Here is a 12,306-nt window from a genome sequence, read left to right as displayed (position 1 = left end):
CATCTACTACTACTAATTCTAGTACTAACTAGTGGCAGGGGGTGGGGGGCGACGGCGAGGTAGCTAGGGGCGGGATCGGGGTCGGGAGGCGGCGGTGCTGGGTGGGCTCGGGTGGCGGCGGTGAGGTCCAGGGCGGTGGGAGGAGGGATGCCGGTGGCGGAGGGAGGAGGGGCGGCCGCAGGCTGAGGGAGGAGGGCGGCGGTGGAGGAGGGAGGGGCAGCCGCAGACGGAGGGAGGATGTGCGAGGAGGAGGGAGGAGGGACGGAAGGAGGGGAGTACCTCGGCGGCAGACGGACGAAGGAGGCGGCGGCGGCGACGCATGACGACGGTTATCGGCACGCAGGCGAGAGTGAGAGTGTGAGTGAGAGAGAGGGTCGTGCGTGCGCGTGGGGATAAGGTAGGGATAGTTTTAGCGCGTTTGCCAAAACGCGCTACAGCTAATCTGAATAGCAGTAGTGCAGTTCATTATAGGGCGCTGCTGCTAAAACTAGCGGGGGGCGAGGTTATGGCAATTAGAGCAGTAGCGCGTTTTGCGGAGGACGCGCTACTGCTATTTTCCTTTCAGCAGTGCGTTTTGCTATCACGCGCTACTGCTAAGTAGCAGTAGCGTTGTATTTTGAGCAGCGCTGCTGGTAAGTTTCTGTGTATAGGCTTTTCCCTAGTAGTGGACTCACATACTTATTGCAAAAATCTACAAGTCATCAAAAACCAAGCACTACGCGCATGCTCCTAGGGGGATAGATTGGTAGGAAAAGACCATCGCTCGTCCCCAACTGCCACTCATAGGGTTGACAATCAAATAGCACCTCATGCTTCAAATTTTTCACACAACGGTTACCATATGTGCATGCTACGGGATTTGCAAACCTCAACCCAAGTATTTCTTAAATTTACAGTTACATCAACTAGCATGACTCTAATATTACCACCTTCATATCTCAAAACAATTATTAAGCATCAAGTTGATCATAGTATTCAATTCACTTCCTATGATAGTTTTTATTATACCCAACTTGGATGCCCACCATTCTAGGACCAATTTTATAATCATAGCAAATACCATGCTATTCTAAAAGACTCTCAAAATAATATAAGTGAAGCACGAGAGATTAACAATTTCTACAAAATTAAGCCACCGCCGTGCTCTAAAAGATATAAGTGAAGTACTAGAGCAAAAAAAATTATCTATCTCAAAATATATAAGTGAAGCACATAGAGTATTCTAACAAATTTCAAATCAAGTATTTCTCTCCCAGTAGGTGTGTACAGCAAGGATGATTGTGGTAAACTAACAAGCAAATACTAATATCATACACGACGCTCCAGGCAAAACACATATCATGTGGCGAATAAAAATATAGCTCCAAGTAAAGTTACCGATAGACAAAGATGAAAGAGGGGATGCCTTCTGGGGCATCCACAAGCTTAGGATTTTGGTTATCCTTGAATATCTTGGGGTGCCATGGGCATACCCAAGCTAAGTCTTTTCCCACTCCTTATTCCATAATCCATCAAATCTTTACCCAAAACTTGAAAACTTCACAACACAAAACTCAACAGGAAATATCATATGCTCCGTTAGTGCAAGAAAGAAAAACCACCACATAAGGTACTGTAATGAACTCATTCTTTATTTATATTGTTGTTAAACCTATTGTATTCCAACTTCTCTATGGTTCATACCCCTACATACTAGCCATAGATGCATCAAAATAAGCAAACAACACACGAAAAACAGAATTTGTCAAAAACAGAACAATCTGTAGCAATCTGTAACTTTCGAATACTTCTGGAACTGCACAAATTCTACCAAAATAGGACGTACTAGGCTATTTGTCTATGGACCTACAGCAAAACGAATGAATGCAAAAGCACGTTTCTGTGATTTATTGAATTTTTCTTGTGAGTGCAAAGTTTCTGTTTTTCAGCAGAATCAAATTAACTCTTACCATAGGTTATCCTATAGGTTCTACTTGGCACAAACACTAATTAAAACAAGAAAACACATCTAAACAGAAAGTAGATGCAAAATTTATTACTAAACAGGAGCAAAAACAAAGAAACTAAAATAAAATTGGTTTGCCTCCCAACTAGCGCTATTGTTTAACGCCCCAAGCTAGGCATAAAAGCGAGGATGCTCATATGAAAGATAGCAATTGAAACACGAAGAGAGCATCAAGTAGCATGTGAAAAACAAATCTAAGTCTAACATACTTCCTATGCATAGGCATCTTGTAAGCAAACAAATTGTCAAGGCAAGCAAAAACTAGCATATGCAAGGAAGAACAAAGAGATGATAGCAATCTCAACATGAAGAGAGGTAATTTAGTAACATGAAAATTTCTAAAACCATATTTTCCTATCTCATAATAATTACATGTAGGATCATAAGAAAATTCAAAAAAATAGCTATCACATAAAATATTTTCAACATGATCCAGATGCATGCAAAGTTGACCCTCTTCCAAAATAGTGGGATTAACGTTAACTAAAGTCATGACCTCTCCAAACCCACTTTTATCAAAAACTTCATAAGATTGAACATTCTCCAAATATGTGGGATCTAAAGTTGACACTCTTCCAAACCCACTTTCAATATTATTGCAAACATTATTATCAATCTCATATTCATCATGGGGCTTAAATAAATTTTCAAGATCATAAGAAGTATCACCCCAATCATGATCATTACAACAAGTAGTAGACATAGCAAAACTAGCATCCCCAAGCTTAGGGTTTTGCATATTATTATCACAATTGACATCAAGAGAATTTATAATAACATCATTGCAATCATACTTTTCATCGAAGGAACTATCAAGTATGGGTGCAATAGCAACGAACTCACATTTAACATAAGGGACTATGACAAATTCATCTTCATAAATATTGGCATCATGGCCACAAGAATAGCAAGCATCATGCTCATCAAGGGATATTTCAATCAAATCATCGGAATCATTATCTATAGGTTCATGCATACCATTATTTTCTCCCAAAGCAACAGTCATTCTCTCAATAAATTCTTTGACATAGACATTATGAGCATCGTTTTCATAGAAATATTTAAGTATGTCAAAATTTTCGGATTCGTAGAGAGTAATATCATACTTTTCAATCAAAGAAGCAACTTCATAAGCAGATTTAAAAACAACAAATTCTTCAGTTTGTTTGATATCATAGTAACTATAAACACCCCTTGCATAAGAAGATAATATTTCATTTTCATTAAACTCGCATAGGTAGGGAATGTGTTTTTTATGGTTCTTAGAGCAACAAGTAAAATCATAAATTTCAGAAAGATTCCAAGAACAACAACCTATTTATTTGATCCTATAAGAGTCTCCCTTTTTCAGACAAACGGTGATGCACAAAATGAGCATGCTCATCTAAAGATTTTCCCTCAACTAAACTAGTTGGGGTTTCAGCACGAGCACATATAGATCGAGGATGATCTAAGTAGAACACTTTCAGTGGATCCATATCAATAGATTTTTAGCAAGCAAAGATGCAAGCACATAGAAGGCACAAGGAGACACAAGCAAACATAAGATCAAACGGAAGAAGGGCAAAGAAAACGACAAGGGTGAAGTGGGGGAGAGGAAAACAAGAGGCAAATGGCAAATAATGTAATGCGAGGGAGATGAGTTTCTGATGGGTTCTCGGTATGTCTTGACTTGAGCGAAGACCTCCCCGGCAACGGCGCCAGAAATCCTTCTTGCTACATCTTGAGCTTGCGTTGGTTTTCCTTGAAGAGGAAAGGGTGATGCAACGCAATAGCGTAAGTATTTCCCTCAGTTTTTGAGAACCAAGGTATCAATCCAGTAGGAGGCTCCTCACAAGTCCCACGCACCTACACAAACAAACAAAAACTCGCAACCAACGCAATAAAGGGGTTGTCAATCCCTTCAAGGCCACTTATGAAAGTGAGATCTGATAGAGATAATATGATAAGATAAATATATTTTTCGTATTTTATGATATATATTGGAAAATTAAATATTTAAATAAAAGTAGATTGAAAGCTTATATGATAAGAGATAGACCCGGGGGCCATAGGTTTCACTAGTGGCTTCTCTCAAGATAGCATAATTATTACGGTGGGTGAACAAATTACTGTCGAGTAACTGATAGAAAAGCGCATAGTTATGAGATTATCTAGGCATGATCATGTATATAGGCATCATGTCCGTGACAAGTACACCGAAACGATTCTGCATCTACTACTATTACTCCACACATCGACCGCTATCCAGCAAGCATCTAGAGTATTAAGTTCATGAAGAACAGAGTAACGCTTTAAGAAAGATGACATGATGTAGAGGGATAAACTCATGCAATATGATATAAACTCCATCTTTTTATCCTCGATGGAAACAATACAATACGTGCCTTGCTGCCTCTACTGTCACTGGGAAAGGACACCGCAAGATTGAACCCAAAGCTAAGCACTTCTCCCATGGCAAGAAAGATCAATCTAGTAGGCCAAACCAAACTGATAATTCGAAGAGACTTGCAAAGATAACTAAATCACACATAAAAGAATTCAGAGGAGATTCAAATATTTCTCATAGATAAACTTGATCATAAACCCACAATTCATCGGATCTCGACAAACACACTGCAAAAAGAGTTACATCGAATAGATCTCCAAGAAGAGGAAGGAGAACTTTGTATTGGGAATCAAAGAGAGAGAAGAAGCCATCTAGCTAATAACTATGGACCCGAAGGTCTGTGGTAAACTACTCACAACTGATCGGAGAGGCCTTGGAGTTGATGTAGAGGCCCTCCATGGTGGATTCCCCCTCTGGCGGAGCGCCGACGACGGCTCCAAGATGGGATCTCACGGATACAGAAGGTTACGGTGGCGGAAAATAGTTTTTCGTCGTCTCTCCTAATGTTTTCGGGGTACATGGGTATATATAGGAGGAAGGAGTGCGTCAGTGGACGATCGAGGGGCCCACAGGGGTGGGGGGCGCGCCCAGCCCTAGGGGCATGTTGGGCACCCTCGTGGCCGCCTCTCTTGTTTCTTGACTTGCACTCCAAGTCCTATGGATCAGGTTTGTTCCAAAAAGATCGCTCCCAAAGGTTTCATTCCGTTTGGACTCCATGTGATATTCCTTTTCTTCGAAACACTGAAATAGGCAAAAAAACAGCAATTCGGGTTGGGCCTCCGGTTAGTAGGTTAGTCCCAAAAATGATATAAAAGTGTAAAGTAAAGCCCATAAACATCCAAAACGGGTAATATAATAGCATGGAACAATAAAAAATTATAGATACATTGGAGACGTATCACGCCTCCTCCGCGCGGACGGAGACGACAATGACATGCTAGTTCCTCCTCGCCGGCGTGCTGGAGCACGCACTCGTCCTCCTCTTCGTATGTTGCGTGCATAGACGTGGCTCCACTAGCTGCTCACGTGCTTGGTAGCGCGGAGGCACCGTGAGGAGGGACTGCAGACGATGTGAGCGGGCGAGCCTTCGGGTTCATGGAATAGGGATGGCGGCGACACAACGGTGATGGGCGAGAAATTGTTGGCCGGTGCAGGCCGGCGCCGGCATGCGCCACGGCGGTGGCGGCATATTGATGAGTGCGCGTATGTGAGCTTAGTTTATTTTTACATAGGTACGGTCAAACTTAAAAGAAAACTGTGCTAGTACACATAAACATTAGATTGAGGCAACGCTTATATTAGTTACCACAGCCACGATACGGAATCCTGTGCAAGCACGTGAACCGCGGCCGCGCGGTCGATCGAACAGTGGATCACCATGTCGCGCTCGAAGGACATCCACTGAACCTTTTTGTGTGTGTGAAAACAATCCCCGAATATTACTCAACTTTTTTTTCCTAGAAAAGTTCTTGATGCTACAATATTTCCATATATTTGAATTTAGCTCCAGTTCGTGTTTATTTGGATTTGGATGTTTTAGGTGCGCCCTAGTTTTTTTAATACTGATTTTGTGTGCATGACTGAGAGAGAACGTGTGTATGTGTCCATATGTGTGTTGTGGCGGAAGGGCAATGTGGAGATGGTGTGCGTGTAATAGAGCCATAGACAGGTGTGAATGTGTAAATGATCATGCATGAGTGAGACATAGACAGATGCCGATACATTGTGTATACATGAGAGAACGGTCTTCTATTTTACTTGTGTGTGTGAGAGAGAGAGAGAGAGGGAGAGAGAGAGAGAGGAGAATCCGTAACACAACAACCATTTCTCTCGATTCGTCCGTCCCTCGCATGATTGCATATAACACATGCATCAACGCACACATTTTGACACCCTCACCTGGCCCCTGCCCACCTCAAGGCCCGCACATCGCTCTCTATCTCGCACGCACAATCTCTTCATGAAAACCCTATTTAGCATGTAGCTTTCTGTCACATACACACCCATTTCTCTCCATAGGTTTGTTTTCTCTCAATATCTGACACACACACACACACCCCCTCCCCCGAGCACACAATTCATCCCCATCCAAGGTTATATGGCGACCACTCTCGCTTGTGCTTCTCTACACCCCAGCATGCACAACACCTCAATCTTCAAAGAGGGCATCAAGGAGATCGAAGACAGCGACCACACTGCGCTAGAGAATGCGGGGCCACTTGGAAGTAGGATGATGTGACGACGGCTGACTGACTCCTCCCCGCCTCTCTCTCCCGCACAAAATTACCAATCCCTCTCTCCCCCGCAAAAAATTATCAATCCCTCAACCCACGAGATCCTTCCCCTCTCGTCCATGTTTTTCCAGCTCCCTCATCAAACCTATTGTCTCCTCTCCTTCCACATGTATAGAATCCGGATGCACACGCATCTCACGTATATTACATGTCTCCATCTATCTCACAGACCTAACTTCTTCCTCTCTCTTTATCTCTCTCCTCTCTCTCTCTCTCTCTCTGTCTCTTAGGTTTCCTACTCTCTCGTCCACATACATACAATCTTTCCCGCCCTATCTGCTCGATCTTCGCAAGCTCTCTCTACATGTTTCATTCACACGTTGGGATGTGTTCAAAATGTTGCTTTTATAATGGATGATGTAGAGTTATGGTTGGTTTTGTTGCATCCTACAAAGTAATAACTATGAAATGCATTTAGATTCTCATTTGACTTGGATTACGTGAGTTTGAGCATACTGTGAAGTACTATAGATCTTGTATACATCTTGGAATTGAACAATGATTGTAACTATTGAATTATATAGACCATTACATTCGAAGTCAGTAGCCTAATATATTTATTTCACAATTACAAAAAATGATTAATTCACTACAAACTAAGAAAAGAACCGTGTACTCCCTCTGTTTTTATTTAAGTCCGCGTATTAGCATTGGTCAAAGTCAAGTTTTGTAAACTCTCAGAAAGTTTATAACAAAAAATATTAACATATACAATAACAAATAAATACCATTAGATTCATTATTGAATGTACTTTCACATCATACATATTTGTTATGGTAAATTTTTACATTTTTCTATAAACTTGGTCAAACTTTAGGACGTTTGACTTCGGTCAAACCTAATATGCAGAGTTAATAAAAGCGGAGGGAGTACTAGTAGTTACTAGTACTACTCGCTAGTTTCTTAGCCCAATCACCCAACACGCCACACGAGGCGTCCAGTGTCACAAAATATTGAGGTCGGCGGGAAAATCTCCCGCGACCCTGATTCAAGTAGTGGGAAGTTACCATCATAGCCTTCGGAACAGGCCTACGGATGACGCTTGGTAGGGGGCTGTTTTCGTAACTTCAGCTTCACCCTACCCAGCCAACCCCATCCCGTCATCCAGAGTGGTACACCTGAATACTCCCCATTTTCTATCCCCACCGCAAAGTAGACTTCTCCACAGCACCGCAGCCTTCGTGCTCCTCCCCTTCTACATCAACGCACTCGTCGACTGCAGTGCATCTGCCTCATCAATGACCTCGTACGCCGCACTGGAGCCGGTTCACCGTCGTCATCGTACACGGAGCCTCTTCCCCGGCACCGTCTTCCACGGTCTCGGATCTGCTTCCCGGAAGCCGACACCAAGCGCAGAAGCACCACCGTCGTGGACAATGAACTAACTCCTATTGCTGACCATGATGCACAGAGGCCGCCGCGACCATCGTTCTCCTCCTTGATCGGTAATGTGTGTATTGAATCACTTAGCAGTACATGTGCAGTTCCAATTTTGTTCATACCTAACCTTCAAATTTCTTGGTTGCTATTGTTTCTGTAAAAGTAATTGGTTATAGCCTCCATTGTCCAACAAAATATCAGCTTGTAATTGTGTGTCGCTCCTGTATCGCGGTGTGCCTGAGTAGGTTCTTCATCTGCAACTAGTAGTGTGGTAAATGATGGAAAGTTTTGTAGAACTAGCAAGATGCCCATGCGGTGCACGCATCAAGATGCATTTGTATAAGTAGTTTATCTTGTGGGAGAGAAGGATGAATGAGGGAAGGCCTTATTTGCAAATCTGGAGAGGGGTGTGGGTATCTTTCTGCAAAATTGCCATAGTTTCCTTCCTATCCGTCAGATATAAATCGGACGGCCTATATTGCAGGATGGCAGGCACACCATCATCACCAACTCTGTATTTTAAAAAGAAAAAAAGTAGAGAGTAGAGAAGTAGAGATAAATATTAAATATCAAATAAATATAACAGTAGAGAAGATCGTAGAGATAGCAGGTATGTCGGGAAAGGATCGCGCGCGCGTGGGAAAAAGCGGCCGGGCATGCGCTAGTTTTAGCGCGCAGCGTCCGATGCGCTTTATAAAATCCAACACCCTCCCACCACTCTGTGCCTTGCCACCGCTCTCTCCCCGCTCTGTGCCTCGCCACCGTTCTCTCCCCACTCTTTCTTGCCTCGTCGCCGCAGCGCCACCATGTCGCCGCATCGCCAGGAAACTTGGGGATACCACGGCGTCTGCGCACGCCCCTCCGGCGGCTTCTCCGCCCAGATCCGGTTCTGCGGGATGCGCCTCGACCTCGGCAATTTTGACACCGCCAACAAGGCCTCCCATGCATACGACACGGTGGTGTGGCGCCTCCGGTGGCCTCAGAGAACATGGAACTTCCTCAACATGCTGACGCGGGAGCGGGCACAGGAGCTCGTGCCTCTTTCACGGCTTAGCACCGACGAGGATCGTCGTAACAACCGGAGGCGGGAGCACTGTCTCGGCATCACCGAGATGGACGACGAAGCCATGGCGTTGTGGCGCCAATGCTTCCCGCAGGACATCATCAATGAGCGTGAGTTCTACGCGCAAAGGAGGGCGGAGAGGGAGAAGAGGAGGGCGGAGCAAGACGCCTATCGCGAGGATAAGCGTACACGAAAAGCGGACGCTCAATTCAACATGAGGCTAGGAGCAGCGTCACCCTGGGAATCTGACGACAATCGGTATCTTCATGCCTACATTCAAACTTCAGAGGAGGACATCACCAAGGAGGAGTCGGACGAGGAGTAGTAGTTGAACTACCTATTTTTATCTATCTATGCTATATCTATGCTGAGAACTATCCTATACTCTCTAGTCTCTACTCTCTATCTCTACTTCTCGATCTCAACACTATAAACGCTTTTTTAAAGCGCCGCGCATTGCGCTTCTGTTGGAGATGCTCTGACATGGTAGACGAGTGCTTTAATTTTGCCCACAGGATGCGTGAGTATTACTAATAGTATATTTTTCTTGCCATGTTGAGATTTTAAAACCACGAGTGCGAACATGCAGAGGAGCAATGAAGACCAAACACGGGATAGTGGGGACATCTTCAAGGAGCCTGGCAAGTTAAAGAGGAGCTACACCGAACTTGTAAAACGAGCTTTGGTAAGTAACACCCTTTCAATTACTTTCGTTTAGCCTCGTGTTCTTCGATGTGTATATGTTGTAGTTTCTGTTTCTCTTAGCCTCGTATTCTTCGATGTGTAATAAGAAGAGTCTTAATCGTCCTAATGCTATCATTTTTAGCTTGATGTAGGAAGTGGGTGTTCTCACCTTGTAGTCTGTTTTTATATTTTTTTTTCTTTTGAATTCACTTCTCCGAGTCCTGTTTATCTAGCTTCTACTAAATGGATCTAGGTTTCTCTAAGTATTGATCTAAAAAAGAAGTAACTTCATGTCAGGATGCAGTTCCTGCGAGGAGGGAAGTATGGTCAACCTCGAGATCATGTTTCCAAAACGAGGTTGGATTACACACAAGGTGCCAGTTCCCTAATTATGCTGGATTAGACACAAGGAGGAAATTCCCAGATGATGTTGGATTACACACAAGCCAGGTGGAGTTGTCAGCTGTTTGTGTCCTCGTGGCTCTAGTAAAGGTTGAAAGAAAGCATGCAGTAGCCTTTGAGAATGTAGCTGAGTTCTTGAAGAAGCGAAAAGAGCAATCGGATGCTCTCTTCACCCAAGCCAAATAAGAGATGGAAGAAGCTAGAAATAAGCTAGCAGAGGCAGAGCGGGCTAGGCGTCTCCTGCTATCTAAAACATTGTCAATACAAAATTTCCTACATAATAGCTAGGTTCAAATGTTTATCCAGTCAGCATGCCTGTTGTGATGTTCGTGCATCTACTGATGTGGCACAAAATAAAAAAAATTCGGGTCATGTAATAACAACAATTACTTTCCAAACAATAACAGACGAAGCATTGGACATGGTATAGTTCACGCGCAAGCCCGACATTCCAAGTTCAACTTCCACCTCAAACTAATGTTCACAGATATCTACACATTCGTAGATAATGTCCACAACCATGATTCACTTCAAAGCCAAAAAAATGTGAGGAGAGTTATAAATAAAGAAAAACCTCTAGTTCCTGGTACCAGTGCGAGCACAACAAGTCAAGACCATGAGTAGTTAATTATATTTTGGTCATTATTTGTGTTCTAAAATGCCGGATGGCTCATGAAAGGACATGTTGCCGGCACACGCGCGGATTCAATGGAGGCAGGCGGGGCAGTCTGAAGCCGGTTTCATGTTGTAGCAACCAGAGCTCAAACAATCTGATCTCTATGCATCAGTGTCATCCCTGGATCGGTAATGCTGACACACACAGTACTCGAGGATTTATAAGAGAGTAGAAATCACACACCTATTACATCGAATGTCTCAAAAGGGAACTTATTACAATAATATGGCTTAAGGCCATTTAAATACGATAACAGCGGAAGGCTTGGAAGATAAAGTGAGTCCATCAACTCCAACGGCATAGCTGAGTGAAAGACCACGACCTAAGGCACCTTACTCGTCATCTGAAAAGTCTGCAACATGAACGTTGCAGCCCCGAACGGGTCAGCACATGGAATATGCTAGCAATGTAACACATAGAGTAATGAACAAAATAATTCCTATCACTACATGCAATGTGGCTGGTGAAAAGCTCTATGGTTACAGTTTTTGCATAAAGCCAATTTTTTCCTACAACAAAGGAATAGATTTATTTAACTATCATGGTAGTTGTTAAACATTGAGAAGGTTTCTCCAACTCAATCCCAATTAATAATCATCTTTAAAACCCAATCAAATTATATTAAGAGTGATGCGATCAACATGATAATCCAAGAACTAGATACTCAAAACGTCCATAACCGGGGACACGGCTAACCATGATTAGTTTGTACACTCTACAGAGGTTTGCATACTTTTCCCCACAAGAGTCGATCGCCTCCGTTGAATTTCTTGCACTACAAGTTGTTTGAGAAACGGATGATCGAGACACAATCTTTCATAAACAATCACTCTTTACTCTGGATGGACAGTTACACCTACTTTCCCCTACATCTGCTAGCCCACTACTGAAAGAGGTCATGTAACCTAATCAACTATGCTAGAGCACATAATAGATTGCGGCTGCATACGGAAGTTTCTAGCACGAATAATCTTATGATCCCTTTGAGCCTGGGTGGCGGACCTTAGGATGATCACACGGAACCCCGGGATATCCTAGGACAACACTGGATTCTCCAGGTGCCCACAAGCAATCCACCCAGATGTGATTTTAAGTAGCTACCTTAAGTTAACCACTAATTAACAACACTCACATCTGTCATGGATACACTCACCCAATCCACGTCTACGAGCATAGCATAGCAATTGAAGCATAATGTAGAAGTAACTCCCAAAGGTTTGACAATAAACAGGTAAATAGGTACTACCTCATCTACTTCCCAAAAGCCACATGTTAAATCAGATCCTAATCATGCAATGTGTGAGGATTGATATAATGCAATAAAACTGGGTAGTAAAGAGATATGATCAAAGTGTTACTTGCCTTGCTGATGATCAGTGAAACCTAGAGACTTGTTGTAGCATGCTTCGCAC

The 12,306-nt window shown here is 43.2% G+C and overlaps 1 protein-coding gene across 1 annotated transcript; it reads left to right on the top strand.

Annotated features, from left to right (window-relative positions):
* The first annotated feature begins 8,875 nt into the window (after positions 1-8,875).
* On the top strand, positions 8,876-9,457 carry LOC119339074. Its single transcript, XM_037611248.1, has one exon. It carries the CDS (start codon positions 8,876-8,878, stop codon positions 9,455-9,457), a length of 582 nt encoding a protein of 193 aa, XP_037467145.1.
* The last annotated feature ends 2,849 nt before the right edge of the window (positions 9,458-12,306 follow it).

The sequence above is a fragment of the Triticum dicoccoides genome, chromosome 7B (assembly GCF_002162155.2).
Source record: "Triticum dicoccoides isolate Atlit2015 ecotype Zavitan chromosome 7B, WEW_v2.0, whole genome shotgun sequence".
Taxonomy (NCBI): Eukaryota; Viridiplantae; Streptophyta; class Magnoliopsida; order Poales; family Poaceae; genus Triticum; species Triticum dicoccoides.
This window is presented reverse-complemented; position numbering and strand designations above follow the sequence as displayed.